Source organism: Megascapheus bottae, chromosome 4, assembly GCF_031878675.1.
Source record: "Megascapheus bottae isolate mThoBot1 chromosome 4, mThoBot2.hap1, whole genome shotgun sequence".
Lineage (NCBI taxonomy): Eukaryota > Metazoa > Chordata > Mammalia > Rodentia > Geomyidae > Megascapheus > Megascapheus bottae.
The window spans coordinates 55406891-55431999 of record NC_143512.1 but is presented as its reverse complement, the minus strand read 5'-3'; the positions used below and the strand labels follow the sequence as shown (position 1 = coordinate 55431999).

The 25109-nt window shown below is 36.4% G+C and overlaps 1 protein-coding gene across 2 annotated transcripts in view; it reads right to left on the bottom strand.

Annotated features, from left to right (window-relative positions):
• Dhx29 (DExH-box helicase 29) overlaps positions 1–25109 on the bottom strand; it is a 50955-nt gene that overhangs the window by 10139 nt on the left and 15707 nt on the right. For both annotated transcript variants that reach the window (XM_090331941.1, XM_090331942.1), the window contains 15 exons: positions 24384–24539; positions 22470–22635; positions 21521–21644; positions 18396–19013; positions 16764–16907; positions 12645–12821; positions 11769–11909; positions 9678–9822; positions 9437–9554; positions 8119–8203; positions 5190–5278; positions 4126–4254; positions 3967–4042; positions 2363–2587; positions 301–437 (listed from right to left, as the gene is read on the bottom strand). In XM_090331941.1, the coding sequence (XP_090188067.1) occupies positions 301–437; positions 2363–2587; positions 3967–4042; positions 4126–4254; positions 5190–5278; positions 8119–8203; positions 9437–9554; positions 9678–9822; positions 11769–11909; positions 12645–12821; positions 16764–16907; positions 18396–19013; positions 21521–21644; positions 22470–22635; positions 24384–24539 (2530 nt within the window). The remainder of the gene's footprint in view (positions 1–300; positions 438–2362; positions 2588–3966; positions 4043–4125; positions 4255–5189; positions 5279–8118; positions 8204–9436; positions 9555–9677; positions 9823–11768; positions 11910–12644; positions 12822–16763; positions 16908–18395; positions 19014–21520; positions 21645–22469; positions 22636–24383; positions 24540–25109) is intronic.

Sequence of the window (25109 nt, the reverse complement as noted above, 5' to 3'; positions counted from 1 at the left end):
AGTTTGGCCTAGTGGTAGATTGCTTATCTAGCATGTATGAAGACCAGGGTTCGATTCCTCAGTACATAGAGAAAAGCCAGAAGTGGTGCTGTGGCTCAAGTGGTAGAGGTTTGGCCTTGAGAAAGTTCAAGGACAATGCTCAGGCCCTGAGTTCAGGCCCAGGACTGGCAAAAAGAAAAGGAGTCTTGCTATGTTGTAGTAGCTGTTTACTACAAAAGAGCTCAACTGTAATGCCTTTTCTATGTAAGAGTAAACTATTCTTGCATTGGCTTATTGATAACACCCGTATTATTTCTTTACCCTAGATATGCATTGTAGATAGTCAGGTGATCTGAGTCTGCCATTGCCAAAGCAGATTTGGCAATATCTGCTTCATCTTTTCGACCAATGGGAGTAGTAAAAGGTGATTTCTCTGTCATAACTGCTGCAAGTGTTGCCTAGAACAAATAACCAAACAATTCATCATTAAAGAGGTATAAAATGAGTTAGTTTGTAAAAGAAAACAAATCATAAAACAGTCCATTGTAAGTATTTGTTTCTTATTTTCAACACATTTACCAAGTTCTACAATAGCTAGAGTCCATTTTTTTTTCTTTTTTTGCCAGTTCTGGGCCTTGAATTCAGGGCCTGTCCTTGGGCTTTCTCAAGGCTAACACTTTAACTTGAGCCACAGCACCACTTCCAGCTTTTTCTATGTATATGGTACCAAGGAATCGAACCCAGGTCTTCATGCATGCTAGGCAAACACTCTACCACTAGGCCGAACTCCTGGCCTAACTTACATACTTTTTGTAGAAGTATTGAATGGAACTGAAAAATTGTGCTGCTTTGTTTTTATAATACCTCTGTGAGGTAAGGAATAGCACCAGAATTAGCAAAAATGAAAAATAAAACAAGCAACCTGAACATTACTTAATTCATAATCGGTCACTTATAGAAGAAATCTCAGAATTACAGTTCATTTAGTTTGACTCTTGCACAACTTAATTTCCTTTGACTTTGTTCTTTAAAAATTAGCAGGGTGCTGGTGGCTCATACCTGTAATCCTAGCTGCTCAGGAAGACGAGATCTGAGGCTCATAGTTCAAAGGCAGCCTGGGCAGAAAAGACCATGAGATTCTTATCTCCAATTAACTACCAGAAAACCAGAAGTGGAACGATGGCTGAATGTGGTAGAGCTAAAGAGGCTCAGGGATAGCACTCAGGCCCTGGCATTCATGAGCCCACAATTGAACTTAGGGCTTGGGCTCTGTCTCTGAGCCCCTCTGTGCTCAAGGCCAATGCTCTATCACTTGAGCCACAGTCACACTTCCAGCTTTTCTCTGTTTATGGAATTGAGGAAACCCAGGGTTTCATGCATGTTAGACAAATACTTTACTACTAAGCACTAAGCTACATTCCTAGCCCAGAAGTCATTTTTACTAAAAATGAGTGAGACTACACAATAACTTACTTGTGGTAGCTTTTCAGAAAACTATCATAGCTGTTTTGTTTTGTTTTTTAACTTGGTGAGTAGCTTCTTTCTTCTTTTTGGTAGTCCTGGAGACTGAACCAAAGATCTCATGCATGCTCGAGAAGCATTCTACCACTGTTTTATGTATAACCTCAGTCTCACATTTACTTCTAATACTAAGGAAAAGGGTCTAGAGAGTAATACTTGGTTATGTTTTTAAATAATAGCTTTGTAACCAGAAAAGGCCTCAGCCAGATAAAATAGGAAAAGCTGGACCACTACTGTAAGATTCAAATAAATGTACAGAATTTGATAGCTTTGAGGTAATTTGAGAAAATAGAGTTCTCATAAGAACTAAGAAAGGGAAAGTTCTTTTTTTATATATGCCAGTCCTGAGATTGAAACTCAGGGCCTGAGCTTTTGTGCTCAAGGCTAGTACTCTACCACTTGGGTCACAGTTTAATTTCTGGCTTTTTGGTGGTTAACTGGCAAGAGTCTCATGGACTTTCCTGTGAAGAACCATGATCCACAGATCTTGGCTGCTGACTAGCTGAGATTACATGCACAAGCACGAGCCACCAGCACCCAGTTTTTTATTCTACTCTCAAACTCTTCGGTGTTTAAAACTTTCTAAGAATTATCTATTCAATGTGATCTACATATTCAAGTGGGGCTATCTGATAGCAAAAGTCAAAGTAAGCCTTTAAAATACTTAATCAGTGAATTGATTTTCAAAGTATAAATATTATATAAAGAAAACTTTTATCAAGGATTCAGGCTCCATGGATTTTTAGTGTTAGTACCAATACTCTATAGTTAATTAAAAAGTGCTAAAAATCATTACCAAACTTACTAATTTACCAACCAAATGATGTTTAAATAGAAGTAGCAGCTAGGCTCTTTCACTTACCACTGGATCAAGACAGCCAAATATAGCACCAAAAATGAGCATCTTGCCAATTTTGACATTCACAGGTAAAGCTGCAAGGTGTTGGCCCAATGGAGTCAGCTTAGGCTCATTCAGTTCACAAGCTCCAATTTTTCGAAGTAAGTTCATTGCATTGCTGATTACTTGAAGCTGAGGAGGATCTAAGGCTTTCGAGAGGAAATCTTCAGGAGAACCAAGGTTACATTTCTACAGAATGAAAAAAAGAGACAAAATTGGTACATAATCAGAAAGAATTATACCATCTAAATAAATACAACTAGAACTAAATTTTGAGTTTAGTAAAATCTCAACCAACGAAGGTAAATGTGTAAGACTATCCTATTATTTTTCTAATAATGAGGTAGCTGGGAAGGCTGTGTATATTTGAAAGTAATGGTGGCATGAGGATGAAATCCTACACTGCATAAAGTTTATTACTAATTGTGTGTACATGTGTGTGTATGTATGTGTGTATGCCTGTACTAGGTTTAAACTCAGTTTTGTACTCTTACTCATGGTTGGTGGTCTGCACTTCTAGTTCAGCATTTTGCTGGCTAAGTAGAGATGGAAATCTTGTACTTTGCTGCTCAAAGTAACTTTAACTGTGATCCTCTAAGTCATGACTTCTTGAATAGCTAGGATTACAAATGAGAGCCCCAGCATCTGGCTTTCATTACTGATTTTTATGGAGTAAAAAAACAAAAAAACAAAAAACAAAATCTAAGAATGGAGGGACATTATACCTTTTAGTCTAGAAAATCCTTGGTCAAGGTTACAGTTTCTCAATCTCAGCAATGCTAGTTACTTGGGGCTGGATAACTTTTTTGTTTTAGAGAGGTAACTTGTATAACTGCCAGATGTTCAGCAGCATCTCTTCTCTCTGAAATACTAAGGTTTGGACTCAGGGCCTTGTGTTTGTTAGGCAGATTTCTGAACCTTACTACAGCCTCAGCATTCCTTATCTCTACCCACTAGATATTGGTAGCATTTACCCCCTCCCCTGTATGACAATCAAAAATGTCCCCAGACAATGGCATATATCTCCTCAGTTGAGAACTACTGGTCTAGGTTAAATGTCTATAGCAAAATCAAAGCACAGGACTAGAATGTAGTTCAGCGGCAAAGCACTTGTCTGGCAAGGTCAATGTTCTGAGTTTGATCAAGAAAAAAAGACAACAAAAATTTAAAGCATAGTAGATTTACTTATAAAAAGATTGCAAAGTGCTTTTTATTTGTGCTGGTTCTGGGACCTGAACTTGAGGACTGGGCTCTGTTCCTTAGCCTCTTTAGGTTTAAGGCTAGCCCTTGAGTGGCCACAAAACCACTTCTGGCTTTTATGAGTAGTTTACTGGAGATAAGAATCTCGTAGGGACTCTATTGCCTGGGCTGGCTTGAAACCATGATCCCTGGATCTCAGTCTTCTAAGTAGCTAAGATTACAGGCATGAGCCATCAGTGCCTGGCTGAAGAGCACATTTTAAGAAAAGGAGTAAAATACTTGACTATTTAAAGCAATATAAAATAAAATGTTCTCCCCCCCCCAAAAAAGGGTAAGGTACAAAATTGCATAAATTATTTTGGGATTACCATAATATGAAGACATAACTCTTCCAGAGGTACCCTCAAGATTTCAGGTACAGAATAGTCCATGAATCCTTCAAATCTGAAAAATAAGATCATACACTTTATTTGGAATGCCCCTAAGTACTGATTTGTGCATTTTAAACTTCCAGTGTTGTGCCATACCTTTCTCTTGTGTACATTCGGAAGCAGAAGCCATCTCTGACCCTCCCAGCTCTCCCCTGGCGCTGCAGAGCACTAGCTTTACTGACAAAAGTCTCAACCAAAGAACTCATCTGACTACTTTCATGGTACCTGAAGAAATGTTTCAAAAGAGAACATAGGAGATGGTCAACTTCAATCAAAATCAGGAGAAAATTAAGTTTAACATAGGCTAATAATAAGTCCCTTACTATTGTGGACAAACTTTTCTCAAGCCACATTTCCTTTTAAAATAACTTAGGAAACATTACTTAGTAAATCTCACACTAACAAGTTAACTAGAAAAAAACTGTCAAAACGAATCTAACCAAACCAAGGAATCTTTTCAACTTTAGTGGAATAATTATATATTTTCTAATAAGAGTTCTTTGAAATAGTTTGAGAAGAGCTTCTTGTCAATATTACAATTCTACACACCTTTAATGTTAAATGTCTCCTGTAAGGGTATAAATAAAGTTGATTTTCTACTGGGTAAAGTTTTTCAAGCCTTACTATATAGTTTACTAATAATGGGAATAGTGATAAAGCACTAAAAGTGATCTCCCCTACTTATGTAAAATAAAAATACTTATAAAGTGTATTCTTTCTGTTGACAGTTTAGTGATGTTCTAGTTACTGTATCAGGCACTTTCAATTAAGAAATTAATTGAAAATGAATGATTAAGAAGGTCAGATTTTATTCAAGATAAAAGATTTAAATCTACCTCTGGTTCTAAAACATATGCTGTTGTCATTATAATCCCATATACAATTGTTTTGTTAATTTTATAAGCAAAAGAATTTAAAAAGAATGTAGTATTTTTCTTAGCACTTCTGGCATTACTGATGGAAAAACCATGATGTAAAATTCTGATACTTATTCTTAGACATTTAAAAATTTCTACTCATTTTATTAAATCTTTTTTACCTTGGGCAGATCTAAAACATTTGGATTTTCCCTATATAATTCTGCAATTTCTCCTGAGTATCAAGAACCACAAACTACTTCCAGGTGAAAAATGTTTTGATCTGGGAAACTTAAAACTTACTTATTTTCTTTTGTTCTTCCAGTATCAATTACAAATACAACATCTGGGATAGTGATCCCTGTCTCTGCAATATTTGTTGCCAAAACAATCTGCAAATAAACAAAAAGCTAAAATATTTAGACTTTTATCAATGTATCATCATTTAAACTTTAGATAGAGCAGATGAATTTTAAAAAGCAAATTTCAATTCTATTCACAAAATTTAAATTTGTCCTTGGGTAATTTTTTTTTTTTTTACATTGGATCAGCTTTTTTTTTTCCCCCGGCTAGTCCTGGGGCTTGAGCTTAGGACCTGAGCACTGTCCTTGGGCTTTTCCCTCAAGGCTAGAGCTCTACCACTTGAGCCACAGCACCACTTTTGGCTTTTCTATGTATGTGGTACCAAGGAATCGAACCTGGGTCTTCATGCATGCTACCAAGCACTTTTACCACTAGGTCAAACTCCCTGCCCAAAGTTCCGGAGTTTTATTACAACAAAATATTATTCTCCTAATTCTAGTCAGTCATTTTAAAAAAGTTAAAAAAAAATGGAAACAGTAAGAAAATAGAGACAGATCACTACAACTTTTTACAATTGTTAGGAAAAAGAGTAGCATATCACTAGTGGGTTGCTCTCCTAGATTTGTTATTTTTAGCTCTGTGAGCTTGAGTAAGTTACTTTACCTTCTGGGCCTCAAATACTTCCACTGTAAATTAGGAGGCAAAATAGGTGATTTGTTCTGTAAAGTGCCATCATTTTTTTTTTTTTTTGCCAGTACTGGGGCTTAAACTCAGCCTAGGCACTATCCCTGGGCTTTCTTAAGGCTAGCATTTTACCCTTGAGCCTAGTACCACTTATGGCCTTTTCTCTTTTCTGTGTATGGAGGATTCAAACACTGGGTTTTGTGCATGCTAGACAAGGAATCTACCACTAAGCCACACACACTCCCAACCAGCCCCATAGTAGGTTGTTTGTTTTTTTTTTTTTGCTTTACCCTGGGGTCTGTCCCTAAGTTCTTCAGCTTAAGGCAATAGCTCCACCACTTGAGCCACATCTACTTCCAGTTTTCTGGTGGTGAATTGGAGATAAAAGTCTCACAGACTTTCCTGCCTGGGCTGGCCTTAAACCATAATCTTCAGATCTCAGCCTCCTTAGTAGTGGCAATTACAGGTGTAGGCCACTAGCGCCAGCTACAGCATCATAATTCTTAACAATGGCTCTTTATTTATTCATTTATTTATATTTATTTATTTATTTATTTAGCTGGTCCTGGGTCTTGAACTCTGGGCCTGTCCCTGGGCCTCTTTGTACTCAAGGCTAGTGCTTTACCACTTGAGCCACAGAACCACTTCCAGGTTTTTCTGAGTAGTTCATTGCAGATGAGTCTCATGAACTTTTCTGCCCAAACTGGCTTTGAATCATGACCCTCAGATCTCAGCCTCCTTAGTAGCTAGGATTATAGATGTGAGTCACTGGCACCAGGCCAGTGGTTGTTGAATAGTATACTTTCATAAGATTTTTTGTGATGTTAAATATTTAAGACAAACCAATGTATTGATTCCATTTCAGTTGCATTTCAGTAATGACCGACCACTTTTGTTATTCATGAATACTAATAAAATAATCTGGGGTATAGAACCTAGCTTATTAAGAGAGAATGGCACCTCTGGGATCATTCTACGTTAGTGGTATTCAATATATTATTCAAATTTATTTCTATTAAATTATAAATTTAATAAATTAAAAATATAGTTTATACTAAATTAATATATATGTATTTTATTAATTACTTAATTTTTTATTAAGAGGAGGAATTTTTTTTAATGAAATCTTACAGGGAAGCTCAAAAGGTTAAAGATGAAGCACAATGCAGAATCCCTGGAATTTTCAGCACAAAGAAAACCCTTAGTCTGGGGCCGGGAGTTTGGCCTAATGGTTAAAGTGCTTGCCTAGCATGCATGAAGACCCGGGTTCGATTCCTCGGTACCACATACATAGAAAAAAGCCAGAAGTGGTGCTGAGGCTCAAGTGGTAGAGCTCTAGCCTTGAGAAAGTCCAAGGACAGTGCTCAGGCCCTGAGCTCAAGCCCAGGACTGGCAAAAAAAAAAAAAAAAAAAAAAAAAAAAAGGAAAACCCTTAGTCATTTAAAAGAGAACTTTTCAAGTGAGGTTGACAGTGGTAGTTTAGGGACATGGACCCTGGTCTTTTGCACCATAGCAAGCTCTTTCAGACAGCCCAGGTCCTATCACAGTATAAGAAGAAAAAAAAGTCTTTTGAAGAAGAATCTTCCCAGGAATTAAACAGTTCTTGAAATCTAACTTCCTTTACAATGTCATCATATATATGAACTACTACTCTTTTTCCAGTCATAATAAAAACACGAAATTTAAATGCTTTTAATACCAGATTTTAGTTCTATGTTAAGATACAGAGCACTTGTAGTTTGTAACACAATATAAGGTATTTAATAATAATCTTAAATTTTAGTTTATAATTAATTTCTATTTGGTGGTATCGGTTCTGGGGGTAGAACTCAAGAGCACACTACAGCTAAGCAAGTACTAAACCATTTGAGCTTCATCTTTAGCCTTGTTTTAGATTGTTATTTCAAGGCAGGGTTTCTATTTATGCTTAGGCTGGCAATGCTGTGTTTCCCCTACTTGTGTCACTGGGGATGACAAGTGTATGGCACGCTGTTCAGTCATTGTGTTTTCCCTTTAGTGGGATAAGAAGCACATGCTACTCTGACCAGCAGTTGGTTGAGATGGAGTCATCTGAACTTTTAAGCCTGAGCTTGTCTCAAACCATGATCTTTCTTTCCTATGTAGCTAGAATAACAAGCTTGTGCCACCATACTTGGCTTTAATAAATTTCTTTATGATAAAAAGCTAAAATGCTTTAATGAAATATTCTCAGATAGATCTCATATAAATTTGCTGTGAAGTTTACCTTCCTGATCCCTGGAGGAGGAAGTGTGAATGCTGCAGCCTGATCTTGAGTTGAAAGAATAGAATGCAGAGCTATCACTTTATATCTGAAAGTTAAAATCATAGTTCTTAGCAAGAGTTTCTCTTTAGAAGACACTGCAAAGAATAACAAAATTTATTTGCATATAAGGAACACTTTAAATTTGTTTTATGAAAAAATTTAAACATATAGACATTAACAGAATAGTCTAACAAATATCTAATATATCTAATATTAGATAATATCTAATATAGAGAAAATAATTTGAATATGAATATTGAAGTATTTCAGATTTCAGAGCATTACATTTGGATTAGGGATGGTTCAACCTATGTATGAACTGTAGGGTAAGAGAATTTTATTATTATTTTTGTCAGTCATTGGGCTTGAACTCAGGGCGTGGGTTTTGATCCTGAGCTCTTTTGCTTAGTGCTTTACCACTTTGAGTCACAGCACCACTTCTGGTTTTCGAGTGGTCAATGGGAGATAAAAGTCTCACAGAGACTTTTCTGCCTGTGTTGGCTTTGAACCACAGGCACCCTCAGAATTGTAATCAGTATGTTATGATCATATGATCAGAATGAATATTTCGACTATGAAATCCTTGCTATGGAGGAGGGTTGAAGCATATGGATACAGAGCCACAGGTATGCTTAGCGTTTTTAATAAAAATAAGCAAATCTGGGGACCAAGACATGAGAAAGGGTATCAATGTTGGTGAAGTAGTGCACCTTCTAACTGGTGAATATAATTTAACCCTTCTATTAATTACAATAAAAATATATGAAAAAAATAAGCATATCATAGAATACATAAAGTAAGTAGTAACTTAATCCTGTCCCTAAATTCTTCTATTGCTTTTTTGTTCAGGGCTGGTGCTCTACCACTTGAACCACAGCTCTGCTTCTGTTTTTTTGATGGTTAAATGAAGATAAGAGTCTTACTTTCCTGAGGCTTGTCTTGAGCTGTGATCCTCACATCTTGGCTACCTAGGATTATAGGCATAAGCCATAATTCTAAGCCTAACCATAAGACAAGCACTCTGCCTATCTTATGCTTAACTACAGAATTATCTTTGTTTAATCATAGTATGGAAAGAGCAAATGTAGACATAATGTCTGAAATTTTTTACTAGTTAAAATTAGTAACAGAAATGTTAAACAAACAAAAGCTTGTTTCCACATGGGCAATTTTTAGTACAGGTATATAGAGCTTTATAACTCTGATTAAGAGTTTTAATGTATCAGTTTAAAATTTTAGTTTAAAATTCCAAAAAAATATGCTGAAGATTTGTAATTACCGTTCAGAATAAAACCTTCGATCATTTGATAGGAGATCATATAACTGCTGGATATGAGCAAGGCCTGGTAAGAAGATCAGTACTGCTCCTTCAATATTTCTGAACTGGGGACTTTTGTCTAAAAATTTTAAAGATATAATATTAAAATAAGAAGGAATAACATACAAAGTGTTAGTAAACCCATCTAGCTAGAAGGAATGTTTTACCCAAACTGTAAGACACATTAAAAACAGAAATATACCTAAATATACAAGAAGTTCCAAAATAAGATCCAGGTTGATTTTATGAGGGGTCATGTACATGATAGCATGCTGAGTGCGGCTGCTATACTTTTGATAAAATGGATTTAAGTCAGCACTTGCTCCAGTCTGAACTGGGATGTATTCCTAAAAGAAAACCAGAGAAAGCTGAACAAAAGCATTAAGTATTTTTATAAGACAAGGTAAAAGGGGCACTGTATTCACTTAAATCCACACTTTCTCATCATCGTTTCAGTGAAACATAGCAAAAGTGTAACTTGTTTTTCTATTTATTTAAGGATGTGCATCATCATGCCTACCATAATTTTTAGAACTGAAAAGGGCATTGTAAAATTTCTTATTATTCTTTTTCTTTTTTTTTTTTGTTGCCAGTCCTGGGGCTTGAACTCTGAGGTTTGTGTGCTATACTTAAGACTTCTTTTTGCTTAACGGTAGCACTCTACCATTTGTGCTACTGCACCACTTTGCTTTTTCTGTGATTAATTAGAGATAAGCGTCTCATGGAGACTTTTCTCCTCCTCCCCGCCCCCCCTCTGTCGTGGTGCTTGAACTCTGGGCCTGGGCACTATCCCTGAGCTCTTCACCTCAAAGCTACCACTCTACCACATTGAACCATCTTCTGGCTTTCTGGTGGTTAATTGGAGATAAGAGTCTCATGGATTATCATGCATGGGTTAGCTCTGAACCTTGATCCTCAGACCTCAGTCTTCTGGGTGGCAAGGATTATAGGTGTGAGCCACTGGCACCTCACTCTTATCTTTCTTATAATGTAATTTCCAACAGCTCCAAGAAGAGCAAAAATGTAATTTTTTCCATGTTTTACTGAATTACTGAAAAACCCCAACAAATTCGAATATAGTAATTAAACTTTATTATAATCATTTATACATTATCCTGGAGCAACTAAAAAGGAAGTAAGTCTAAGAGAGGTCATAATGTCAATAAAATGTATTTTTGGTCCACATATATTTTACTCTATCAATTCCTGATTATCAGTCTTTTCATATCCCGCTCCCTTTTCCCGGTACAGGACTTGAACTCAGGGCCTCATGCTCTCACTTTTTTTTTTTTTTAGCGGGTTAAATGGAGATAGAATTTGTTGGACTTTTCTGTCTGGGCTGTCTTTGAATGAAAATCCTCCAGATTTTAGTCTCTTGAGCAGCTAGGATCACAGGCATAAGCCACCAGCACCCAGGCCAATTGTTTCTTATAAAATTATTTTTCTGAAGATTTTCTTCAGTTTATATTATATTTTTCCTTTTCTTTTTGTTGCGAGTCGTGGGGTTTGAAGTCAAGGCCTAGCACAGACCTTTGACACTTTTTCCTCAAGGCTAGCACTCTGCCACTTGAGCCATAGCACCACTTCCAGCTTTTTCTATGTATGTGATACTGAGGAATGGAATGCAGGGCTTCGTGCATGCTAGGCAAGCACTCTACCATTAGGCCATGCTACAGCCAGTTTGTAATTTTTTATCTCTGGAGTTTTAGGGAACAATTTTAGTTTTACTTTCTTGGTTTATATGTTTAGTTAAAAGAAAAAGTAACTTTAAAATTAACTTTTAACTGTGTTTTCATCAGTTCAGACACATGTATGAAGTACAAGAAAAGTATAAGAGAGACAGGGAAAACATTGAATCTAGTATCACTCACTAAATGTAATACTTCTAAAAACAAAAAATCTTGAGTAATTCTTTAGTGAATCTGCTCTTAACCAGCTTCACTAAGAGCTAAGGGTAGCTCCTGTTAGGACAGAGATTGCTAAGAAACAAAGATTTAGAGATGGAGAGTGCACCATCTTTAGCACCAGGATGATGAGTTAGAGAAAACCACTAGAAATTTGCTCTCCAATTATTGATTAATGCTATAAAACTACGGGCCTTGATTTTACATCTATTTCGCATGGCCCAGAACAGGACAAAATAATTGAAAATTAACAAGATTAAATATAGTTTTAAAAATTCTTATATTCCTGTCTGTTCTTTTGCTAAGTTATACCAACATTTGCTGTTAGAGACATTAGAAATTATCATGGCAACAAGTTGTGTCCTGTTTCAAAAATATTTTCTTTTTACCTGATACTTTTTGACCCCTCCAGCTTTAGTTGTAACATTAATAGTGATCTCTTCTTCCTCCTCCAGAAATTTCTGACAATATTCTGAGTCTTTCTCTAGTACAAAGCCCGTTTCTTCTATTATATCTTCAAGATGAAAAACCTATAGAGTAACCAAAATTCATATGAATATCATTTTAAAGAGAACAGGAGATTATCACTGAAGACCACAAAACTAACTTAAAATATCATGAAAATGAATTCAGTATTATTTGGGAATGAAGAATGTTTAATATAGAAGAGTCTGTTGATAATGTCAGGGTAAATTATTTTTATTTTTTTTCCTATTTTGAAAGTTTTTTTATTAAAGAATTTATTAACATTGATTAGGGTGAATTATTTTATCATAATCACTTTTTAAGTGAAAATGGTTAGAGGAGTACATTTCATTGGCTGAAGAAAAGAGCAGCTTCACTGGGTGGGAGGGTGGGGAAAGACGAAAGGTGTGACATTAATCAAGATGATTTTTATTCATAAACTGCTGAATGGTAACTCCTTTGTTCAACTGCTTAAAAATAAGAAGCTTCAAAGCCAACTCTTTGATGGAAGGGAAAAAAAGTTCCTTATTAGGAGACAGCCATCCTCCATCTAAATACAATGACTTTGATACAGAAGTCCTCAGCTCAGTCCTAAGAATAATCCTTAAAACCCTGTCTACCCCAGGCAGAACTGGCAGCTATTTGCATCTCAAGGTACCCCAGAGGTCCTTTGTGTATTGCAGTAGTCTTAAGAACAGTTTCCAGGTCAGACATCTTACAAGGGCCTTTGTTCTAGAGGAATTCTCTGGTGTGAATGCAATTTTTTCTGCACACACACACACACACTGAGAAAAACTCACCTCAACAGGATAACTTCTTCCTGAAATTCTGAGAATAGGACAGTGTGTAAAATATGTAGAAAACTTTTCACTGTCAACAGTGGCACTCATTAGAATCAAGTGTAGATCAGAACGTTTCTGTAAAATTTCCTTCAAGATAATAAGCAGGAAATCTGACTGGACACTTCTTTCATGAACCTGATATAAGGCAATATAAAAAATATATGAGGCTTAAACAATTCAATATTTGATTATTAGTTGATAGCCAAGTATACAGTTCATGCATGTGGATATTTCAAATAATACACATCTTCATAAGTGAAAAGGTCATTCTGTACAATTAAAAACCAGCATATATAACAGATGCCATTAGCAACCATAGTACTCTAACCAAGGAGACAGTGTGCAAATCAGATCACAAACAACTAATAAGACTAGTGTATCTCCTAAATTTTACTTATTCTGTCACTAATGTAAGAGTATACTATACTACATAAGACAGGTTATTCATTATGCAGAAGAAAAGGAGCTAGTAGTAGGAATCTGAAAAGATTTATTCCAGTCTAGAAGAAGGGTTTTACGTCCTTTAACACATGCAGAGTTAGATGATGTATACCATCAGAATGGAATAAATGCCTGCTGAATGTGCATGATTTATTTTTCCATACTCTATTTTCATCCTCTTTTGTAACAGATTAATTTGTGTTATGCTGGTCCAGGGGCTTGAATTTAGAGCTGAGGTGCTCTCCCTGACCTTTCTTCCCAAGACTAGCACTCTACCGTTTGAGTCACAGCTATTCTTCTGGCGTTTTTGGTGGTTGTTCAAGGATAAGAATCCTACAGACTTTCCTGTGCTGCCTGGCTTTGATTTTTACATGTGTTTAGTTAAAATGTAACATTAAAATTAACTTTTAACTGTGTGTTTATCATTTCAGACACATATATGAAGTAGAAGTAAAGTACAAGTAGTATGAGATCCGGGTGCAGTGGCGCATGCCTAGCTATTCAGGAGGCTGAGATCTGAGAATCAAGGTTCAAAGCCAGCCCAGGCACAAAAGGACCTGAGACTCTTATCTCCAATTAACCTCTAGAAAACGGGAAGTGGGGCTTGGCTCAAGGGTAGGGCAATAGCCTTGAGTTGAAGAGCTCAGGGACAGCATCCAGGCCAAGTTGAAGCCCCATGACCCACAGAAGAAAGAAAGAAAGAAAGAAAGAGAGAGAGAGAGAGAGAGAGAGAGAGAGAGAGAGAGAGAGAGAGAGAGAGAGAGAGAGAGAGAGAGAGAGAGAGAGAGAGAGAAAGAAGGGAGGGAGGGAGGGAGCGAAAATACTGAATCTAGTATCACTGACTAAAATATATGTTAGAGTCCTATGGTTGCTAATGGCATCTATTATATATGCTGGTTTTTAATTGTACAGAATGACCTTTTCAGTTACGAAGATGTGCCTTATTTGAAATATCCACATGTATGAACTATATACTTGGCTATCAACTAATAATAGAATATTGAATTGTTTAAGCCCACAATCTTCAGATTTGAGTCTTTTGCCTGAGCTCATAGTAATTACAACAGATATGTTAACATACAAAGATAAAATATGCCAAGTTAATAAGTCATGTGCTTGGAAGGGAGGCAGTAATGCTTTAGTATTCATATTCTGCAACCGATTACTTGTGTTCAATTCTTGGCTTATTAACTTAATAGTAAGACTTTGGGACAATTCTTTTTTGCGTGTGTATGTTGGTCCTGGGCTTGGGCTTGGGACTAAGTACTGTCCTTGGGCTTTCTCAAGGCTAGAGCTCTACCACTTGAGCTACAGCACCACTTCTGGCTTTTTCCTATGTATGTGGTAACGAGGAATTGAATCCAGGTCTTCGTGCATGCTAGGCAACCACTCTACCACTAGGCCCAACTCCCAGCCCCTGGGACAATTATAAATATATCCTCTGTTTCTTTTAAAGGGAAATTGCTTAGAGCCATTGTGACAATCAAATAAGACAGTGGAAAGCCCTTAGAAAGAACCCAACAAATAGCAAGCACCTAGCATTGTTAGATGCCAGAAGTGAAAAACTGACCAAGACTGTTTCCTTCTAGTTTTCAAACAAGAGGATAGTATGTAGGACAGCTTCAAATTACAAATGATTAGTTAATCTAGGTAGTCAGGATAAGAGAAACTGGGAAATTGCCAGTACTGAAGGATGGATTTAAAAAGTTAAAAAAAAAAGAAGAGTAAAACCCATGGCGAGGAAAAGGCAAAAGTGTTCCGGTCAAGGGACCTACATGTATATATTAAATGGTGGTTGATGCATGAGGCCATGAATGTAATCATCAGCATAAAAAGAACAACCAAAACTGTGAGAAGTAAGAAAACAAAAATGATAGCAAGCATGGGATGGATAACAGGCAAGACGTAATGATTACTCTAGCCATGTAAGGCTCCGTAAACCATGTTAAGGAGTGTAGATGTCATTTTAACAAATTACTGCCCAATGACTATGACACTTTAAATCAGGTGGTCTAAGTTTTATTTTATTTTGTGTGTGTGTTGTCATGGGACTTGAACTGTGGGTCTGCACTGTCCCTGAGCTCTTTGCTCTTCAGCTCAAGGCCACTGCCCTAACCCTCAATTCACAGCGCTACTTCCTAAGTTTTTTCCAGAGCTAGGCATCATGATGCTTCTGAATCTCAGTACTTGGATTTGGGAGACTAAGGCAGCATGGACTGAATTTCAGGTCAGCCTGGGGCTTCATAAAGAGACCCTGCCTGAAAGGGGGAAAAAAAAGGCAATTGCTATACTGTAGTTGGTAGTTGATATAATAAAAACAAATGGAAAGCTGAAAGTTAAATTCATGACAGGCATTTGTGGTATTAAGAGATACTATAAAAGAGTAATGAGGGATCAGGAGTTTGGCCTAGTGGTAGAGTGCTTGCCTTGCATGTACGAAGACCGGGGTTCAATTCCTCAATATCATAATCCCCCCCCAAAAAGCCAGAAGTGGTGCTGAGGCTCAAGTAGTAGAGCTTTAGCCTTGAGAAAAGTCCAAGGACATTGCTCAGGTACTGAGCTCAAACCTAGGACTGGCAAAAAGAAAAAAAAAAAAGAGTAATGACAGTGAATTTAGAGAAAAGTGAACAAATTTAAGAAAGGCAGACTAAACATAACTAGGTAACTGAGTTTAGGAAATATAAAAAGAGAAAAACATTTTGGATGCTTTTACTTAGTTGGTTTCATCAGATGGTTGTGGGGCTTGTTCACTGAGATTCAGAAGAAAGGAAGAGGAGAAAACTTCCTATAATGAACAAGGATAAGAGATCATAATTTTGGAAATGATGAACTCAAAGTTCCTGAGACTGAAGGTTTCCAGAAGACATTTGAATATCTCTATTTGAAGGGCAGAAAAATGTTCTTGTAATGAATGATACTGATCTAGAAAACTTTATTAGATAATAATTTATATAAATTATTAATTTATACATTTTTGAAAAAAGATAGGAACATAAAAATAAAAATGAATAAAGAATATCAAATATATCTGGTACAAGTGGTAAGAATGTATCTATGAGTGTATCAGCAGCAAGAAAAGCTACTGAAATTCACACAACTATTAAAAACTAAACCAAAGCATAAAATTCCGAGTAAAAGCCAGAAATAATACTTTTTGAACATCTTTATTAAGAGTCCTGAGTAATGCAACAAACTCTGTCCTATATCCTGCATTCTTATGATGATGAATTTCTCTGGGCTTTTTTTTACTGTGACATTATCACACTAACATTCAATTCAGTTAATCATGTCTTTGGATGGCTAATACTAAACCAACAAAGAACATATATTCTGACAATTTGTCTGGTTTTTAAGTTACAATTCACTTGGAAATAATATCTATTATGTAGCTGATAAGATTAAATGAATTTAACTTTTAATAATTCCTATAAAAATTCATGTAGAATATTTCATATATTACATAAATATGAAAATACATATATACACACAATTTATCTACTATAGAGTATTAAGTAAATGAACATGAGACAGTCAAGAGAGGACACAAAGAAATTGGTAAGTATTATTAGAGGTAAATTGTTTTAAGAAAAAAAAATGTTTGAAATTTATCAGGACATAACTATAAAACCTACTTACCTCATCTACAATAACATGAGACACATTAGTTAGAAGACCATCTTCTTGAAGTTTCCTTAACAAAACTCCTGTTGTACAATAGAGTAACCTTGTAGATTCACTAGCTCGAGATTCCATCCTGATTTGATAGCCACACAAAGAATTCTGAAGGGACAATATAAAATCATCATTAAATTCTCTGAAGCAATCTGAGAAATAAGATGTAAAACATGAAACATGGATGATCTTGCTACTACTTAGTACAATCTAAATAAACTTATTTAGTATAATTTATCATTGTTGTAAGTATTTTCCTGTGGTTTTTATGTAAACTATGACATGTTTTGGTAACTGTTTTTGTGTGTATATGTGTGGTGGGACAAGGTATTCTCTAAGAAGCCCAGGTTGAACTTACAATCATTTTGCCTTAGCCTACTAAATGCTGAGCTTATACACTAGCTCCTTTGTTAATTTTAAGCAGAAAACATGTTTTTATCAAAGTGTTGAGGCAAAAAGCTATTCATCTGGCTTCAAAAACCATTGATATAGTTATATAAACATTAATAAACATTATATAAACATTAATAAATGCTGAATTGATTTACAAAATCATCTTAGAGCAAAGTATTGGAAGTACTCAGAAACAATTTTAGGGAAGCTTCTATAACTTGTTTACTTTTCTGCAAAGATCTTATAAAACCTGAACCATTATAAGCAGATCTCATACTAGGATCATAAAGAGAATCCTGAAGTCCTGTCACACTCTTTCTTACTCTTCAAATAATTCTTATCTTATGTATATGTTTGTCTTCCCCTTTAAGGGCAGAAACTACCTACTCTGTATTTCATGATGAAAAGGAAATCTACTTAATAAAAGTTTTTGTTGTTGTTTTGGGTTTTTTTCCCTTGTCAGTCTTGGAGCTTGAACTCTAGGCTTGGGTGTTGTCTCTCAGCTCCTTGGCTCGAGGCTAGCCCTGTGCCACTTGAGCCACAGTACCACTTACTCAAATTTTTTTTTTAATGAAGTCAGGTGCAGGTGTCTCATGCCTGTAATTTTAGCTACTCAGGTGGCTAGAAAGCCAGTCCAGGTAGGAAAGTTCATGAGACTCTTACCTCCAAAGGAAGGATCTGTGGCACAGAGTGGTAGAGTACTAGCTTTGAGCAAAAAAGTTCAAGGACAGCAGCCAGGCCCTGAGTTTAAGCCCCATGACTGACAAGAAAAAAAAAAAAGAAAAAAGAAAAAAAAGAAAGTATCCACCTCAGAAATACAATATAGGATCTCTACAAACAACTCAAAATAAATAATCTGAATGAGTTATAATTTACCATATTTAATTCTAACCATTGTAGCCAATTATGGATATATTCCATAGGAAACAACCTGATATGATAGTCAAATTTGAATTTGTTCATATTTGTAGAATATTAATTTAACATATTTGAATATTCCATTTTTATTTTATATAGGAATTTTAACAAGTTACTAGGGACATTCTTCAACTGTAGCACATTTGGGACAAAAAACATGGAAAGTATAAGTCTGACCAGCAAGTAATAGAACCTGTACATGGTGTAAATTCTGTCTATTTGAATCCCAAGCGCAAAGGTAGTTTCATTTATCACTCCTGGAGGTGGAGCTGAACAGAATCTTACCTTTCCTCCAGGTCCATTGTCACAGCCTAATTCATCACACACTCTGGTGGCTAAACTCACTGCTGAGATCCTTCGGGGCTGGGTACACACAATGTTACATTTACTTGTTCCCCATTCATTTAGAAGCAGATCTTCCAATAGAAAATGTGGTACTTGAGTGCTTTTACCACTCCCTGTTTCACCTGCCACAACCACAACCCGGTGCCTTTTAAGAGTTTCCACAATTGAATCTCGGTGTTTGAACACAGGTAACTGTTGTCTTTCCTTTAGAAGTCTCTGATACTTAGGTGTGTTTTGCAACTTTCTAAAGTGGTTTCTAACAGGTTCCAAATCTTCTACATTTGCTGGTTCCAAGGACAGTGAAGAAAGGTCCTCATCAGAAACTAAATTTTCCCAAGACTCCTCAGGATCTTCAGAGTTTTCTTTTTTATTTTCAAAATGCTGTTGTTGTTGTTGTTGTTGCTGCTGCTGCTGTTTCAATTTATTCAAAAGTCTGGCAATAAAAAGATCACGTGGTTTATTGGTTTCCATTTTATTTAATTCTTCCCTTTTCTTTTCTGCATCACTCCATTCCAGCCAAACATCTCGGTAAGTGGGAGGGAGTAACTGATGAACAGACTACAAAGGAAAACAGTACTTTTACTTTCATTATTAGATGTCAAAGTTCAATAGATCAGAACTTACAAAAATACTTTCCTCTTAATATTTAACACTACTCAGAGTTATTACTTTAACGTAAGATAAAAATGTACATGATAGGGGCCGGGAGTTTGGTATAGTGATAGAGTGCTTGCCTAGCATGCAAGAAGACCCAGATTCAATTCCTCGGTACCACATATATAGAAAAAAGCCGGAAATGGTGCTGAGGCTCGAGTGGTAGAGCTTCTAGCCTTGAGAAAGTCCAAGGATAGTGCTCAGGCCCTGACTGAGCTCAGGCCCAGGACTGGCCAAAAAAAGAGAAAAGTACATGATACAAATTCATAAATAGCACACCAAATTCAAGTTTGTTTGAGTTACTAGTTTGCAACTGAGAGACCAAGCTACCTTTCTGGCTTTAGTTTCTGCATTTAAAAATGACTAATAACTCCAGTATCTCCCTGCCACTGACCCTCACCCCAACACTTTGAGGCTTACTTTAATTCAGCACATGTGAAGTGCTTATTTCTACAGTACGGTAAACTACAGGATAAATGTTTACTGTTTATTTCTGCAATTGGACTAAAGAAAATGTAGGTGAACATAAACCTTTAAAAACATATAACACAACTGGCAGTTATGTACGAGAACAGGCCAACAAACTGTAAATGTACTACATGGGATTGAGTTAACGTTCTTCAAATTCTGTGCCTAAAAGAACCCATAATTAGCCAGGCGCAGTGGTTCATGCCTGTAATCCTAGCTACTCAGGAGGCTGAGATCTGAGGATCAAGGTTCAAAGCCAGCCCAGGCACAAAAAGACCTAAGACTCTTATCTCCAGTTAACCTCTAGAAAACGGGAAGTGGGGCTTGGCTCAAGAGGGTAGGTCTGTACCCTTGAGCTGAAGAGCTCAAGGACAGTGCCCAGGCCAAGTTCAAGCCCCATAGCCACTCCCCTCTACAAAGAATACATAATTATCTTTCAGGTGAAAATACCTTATACCTTATTTTACAAAATAAAAACATTAAAAACTGGCAGAAGTGATTGCATATAGGGATCTTATTCTTGAATATTTATTTGTTAAACTTGACATTTGAAATAAGATGTAAAAAAATCAATGTTAACAATAAAAACTGGCAGAAACTGAAAAAGAAAAGCCAGAATTACACTTAAATTAGTGTTTAGAATGTTCAATGGTTCTAACTTCTCTAAAGAAAGAAAAACAAGCTGGAGGCCAATGGTGACTCACACCTATAATCCTAGCTACTCAGAAGGCTGAGACATGAGGACTGCAGTTCAAGCCAGCCCCAGCAAGAAAGTCTGTGAAACTCTTATCTCCAATTAATCACTAAAAAAAAAGCCTTAAGTAGAGCTTTGGCTCAAGTGATAGAGCACTAGCTTTGAACAGAAAAGTTCAGACAAGCCCAAAGAAACACATATGTACACACAAAAAATAAAGATAAATAATCCTTGTGTTGATAATCCAAAATTTAAGAAGAGGTTAATTTTAACCTTTCTTTAAACTGGAAGTATATAGTTGGTATAACCTGACATTAAGTGTCTATAAGTTGAGAGGCAATATAACATTAAGGGAAAAAAAACCTTAAGTCTTTTAAATTCAACTAGTTTGCACAACTACTTATCTGTAAATGTATGTAGTCCAACAGATGGATTAGTCAACTTTCTCTTTTGGAATTGAAATTTAAGAGGAAGACTGGGTTGTGTTTAGGGTGAAAGGAAATGAAATTATATTCAGAAGTGAGGATTAATCAGAAGACACAGACAATAAAACTGGCACAGAGGATCATAGTAAAATACTACCTTCCATATACTAATATAAGTGTACATACAATTGTATATACACTTCTAATACAGGGGGGAGGAAAAGTGGGGGAAAAACATGGGAAAGGGTAACAATGTTCAAGAAGTAATGTATCCACTACCTGATGAATGTAACTGTCATTTGTATGTACATAATGAGGCGTGCATATGAAGTTAGAACTTAGGTCTAAACACAAAATTCATTTATGTTTCATATAATTTATGTTTCATACCTTATAAACATATCCTGAAGATAATACACATTTAAAAATATTTTTTCCAGGGGCTGGGAGTTTGGCCTAGTGGTGGAGTGCTTGCCTAGCATGCATGAAGACCCAGGTTCAATTCCTTGGTACCACATACATAGAAAAAGCCAGAAGTGGTGCTGAGGCTCAAGTGGTAGAGCACTAGCCTTGAGAAAGTCCAAGAATAGTGCTCAGGCCCTGAGCTGAAGCCCAGAACCAGCAAAAATAAATAAATAAATAACTGAGTTAAAAAAATATTTTTTCCATTAGTTTCTTAAGGTTTAATTTTCTACTTGTGATGTCATGTCCACACCTCCCCAAATTCAGACTTTGAAATAACTAATTTCATATTAAGGATATCCAAATTATACATAAATTAGTCCACAAATGACTTCGGAAGTAGGTAGGCCTAAAAGTCTTACCTGCCCTTTCACTAAACGATAAAGGGCTAAAGTAGCTCCCAGGTGCTGAGCTTGCATGCCATCCTCTGTTAAGATTGTAGGACAAACAACTAGGACATCATCTTCAGACTTGACTACTTTTACCCTAAAAAAAAGTTAAATAAACAACATTTAAAAATTCCTGAGGCTGGATTAAAAAAACCCTTAATCTTAAATTTGAATTATTATTTTTTTTTGGCGGGGGGAGAGGGGGGGTTGGTTGTGGGTCTTGAACTCTGGGCCTGGTTGCTGTCCCTGAGCTCTTCAGCTCAAGACTAGTGCTCTACCACATTTAGTCACGGTTCCACTTCCAGTCCTGGTGGCTAATTGGAGATAAGTCTCACAGACTTTTTGTGCCTGAGCTGATTTTGAACCGCAATTCTCAGATCTCAGCCTCCTGAGTATCTAGGATTATAGGCATGAGCCACTGGTGCCCAGCTTTAAGTTTGCATTACTGAAAAATGTTCATAAAAGGTACTGCATTAGCTATATTTAGATTATTTGTGGAACTGGGACTAAAACTGGGACTTTGTAGCTCTACTACTTCAATTATGACTTCAGTCATTTTTTAGTTTTTTGTTTTTTTTTTTTTCAAATAGGGTCACATGTTGTTGCTGAGGTTGGTCTGGTATGATCCTCTCTTGTATGCCTCCCACACAGCTTGGATGACAGTCACATACCACTTTCTAGTTTAAGATGGAGTTTCACTAACTTTTTGCTCTAGACTTTTTGTTCTAGATTTGAACTTTAATCTTCCAGATCTCTGTTTCCAAAGTAGTTGGGATTATAGGCATGAACGTATATCTAGCTTAGATGACTTATATGCAACATGAACCAGAGATGTGGGACTATGCATTCCTACATGTTCATTTAATTAGTAAGAAACAGAATTTTTTTCTAAAAGTTCATCCAGTTAACCAGGAAAACATACCTACATTTCCAGTATCTACCTACTGCAATTTTTTCAAAGGAAGGGTTTGGACTCTTGGGAAGATTCTTCCTAACCCAATCAATCAGAAATTGTTTGGGAGATTTTCCAGTCCAGCTTCGAGTTGTATAGTCAAAATTTCTTACATCATGAGGTTCTTTCTTTTTATCTAAAACAGTAGACAAAGATTAGTTTTTAAAAAGTGGTCACACAGCAATATAAATTCTTTTGAATGATCAAAATCTTCCTTCTTTGGGGAACATCATTTTTTTGGGAAAAGAATGGATAAAGATGTTTTTTTTCCAGTTGTGGGACTTGAACTCTGGGCCTGGCCACTGATCTTGAGGTCAAGGCTATTGCCCTACCCCTTGAGCCACAGCGCCACTTCCAGTTTTCTGGTGGTTAATTGGCGATGAGTCTCACAGCGATCCTCAGATGATTACAGGCGAGAGCCACGGCACCCGGCCAGAAGTGTTCTTATAAATGTCATTCCATCAGAATGACATTTGGTAGATTTCCAATCATTAGTCATTGTAAACATATAAACCAGAAGTCTTATTGCTGTTTAACACAGCCACTGTTATCATCACCACTAGCTGTAAAGTACAGATACTTACTATTATCTAATAGGCTTCTATTGTTCATTTGCTATCATTCCTACCCTTCACCATAACCCTTTATATACTGTGATCACACCGGCCTTCAGACATTCCCCAGATACTCTTAATATGCCTGGCCTAATATAGTAGTAGTCACTATACTCCTGTGGCTAGTTAAATGTTTGTTCTCTCACCTACACTAACATTTTAGGTGTTCATCACTCTTATTTTGCTAGTCACTATCATTTTGGATGGACAGTGTAAATATAGAACATTTCCATTTGAGAAAGCTCTGCTGAAGAGTTGTGGTACAAACTTTCTTTCATTTTAGACTTGTAATATAGTGTCTCCTTTTTTTGGAGGTTCTTTTCATCAAGCTGTCATCAGGATAACATTCTAGTCATTTCTCAGATGTCAAGAGTTAAATATTAATAGGTGTTTCTAATCTAAACTAGGCCACCCTGATTGTCTTTTGTCAATGTTTTTTTTCCCCCCTGATAATCACAATTTTAAAATATACACTTGTTTATATATTTAAAACTACCATCCCTGGGCTAGGAGTCTGGCCTAGTGGTAGGGTGCTTGCCTAGCATGCACAAAGACCAGGGTTCGATTCCTCGGTACCACATACATAGAAAAAAAGCCGGAAATGGTGCTAAGGCTCAAGTGGTAGAGCTCTAGCCTTGAGAAAGTCCAAGGACAGTGCTCAGGCCCTGAGCTCAAGCCAAGGACTGGCAAAAAACAAAAAACAAACTACCATCCCGGAAGAAGGAATTGGGTTATTAATTAGTGTATGCATAGCACCTATTAGTTTACATAATAGAGATTCAAAACAAATGTTGTAAAGAATTATGTAGCTACAGTTTACAGATGGAAAGATAAAAGTGGGAAGCTCCAGTGGGGCAGAATGCAAAGGATCTCAGTGCCATAGTAAAGGTTTTGACTTGTTACTTATGTCAATAGACTTGGAGTCAATCGAAGTTTGAGTTTGAGCCTAAGCACTGAAAAAACAAAGACTCCCCCCTCCAACCAAAAGCAAAATAACAAGTTTGTAACAGGAAACTCACATTTAGATCCCTAGTACAGAAACACAGCTGGTACAAATTAGGAGAATGGGCTGCAGATGAGACTGAGGAATAGCACTTGTAATTGTGAATACTATGCAAATGAGTTATAGTTGCTCCTACTTAAAAAGAAAAGTGAGACTTCACTGCCATTTTAGGAAGTTTGCCAGAATGCAAAGGAATGAATTTTATGATACAACTTTGATATTTTGTTGTTAAGAAATTACACATTGACCACTTTTCCTTTATTTTACCTTTTTGTTCTTCAGTAACAGCAGATTTTTCAAATAAACTAAAGTTCAAAGCATTTTCCTCTTCTGTTGCTACAGGAGGCTTTTTCTTTTCATTTTGCTGATGTGAAATTTTGATGGCTGGATTGAATACTGGATGGTCTTCTAAAGTTTCCATTTCTGCCAAGGAAAAAATGTCTACTTTCATGCAATTGTATTTATGATTATTTTCCTTATTATTTTGCAAGTGGCTTAAAAAAACAGCCTTTCTGTCTGCTTCTCCTTGTAGTCAATTACTTGATAATTGCTACCAGGTAGCCTGTTAGCTATTAGGTAGCCGGAGACAATCTATTAGCTTTTCTTTTCTTTTTTCATATTTATGATTATTTTCCTTATTATTTTGCAAGTGGCTTAAAAACCAGCCTTTCTGCTTCTCCTTGTAGTCAATTATTTGATAATTGCTACCAGGTAGCTTGTTAGCTACTAGGTAGCTAGAGACAATCTATTAGCTTTTCTTTTCTTTTTTTGTCAGTCGTGGGGCTTGAACTCAGGGCCTGGGTGCTGTCTCTGAGCTCTTCAACTCAAGGCTAGTGCTCTACCACGTTGAACTATAGAGCCACTTCTGGTTTTCTATTGGTTAATTAGAGATAATAGTCTTATGGACTTTTATGCCCACGGTGACTTTGACCTGCAATCCTCAGATCTCAGCCTCCTGAGTAGCTAGGATTATAGGTGTGAGCCACTGACAAC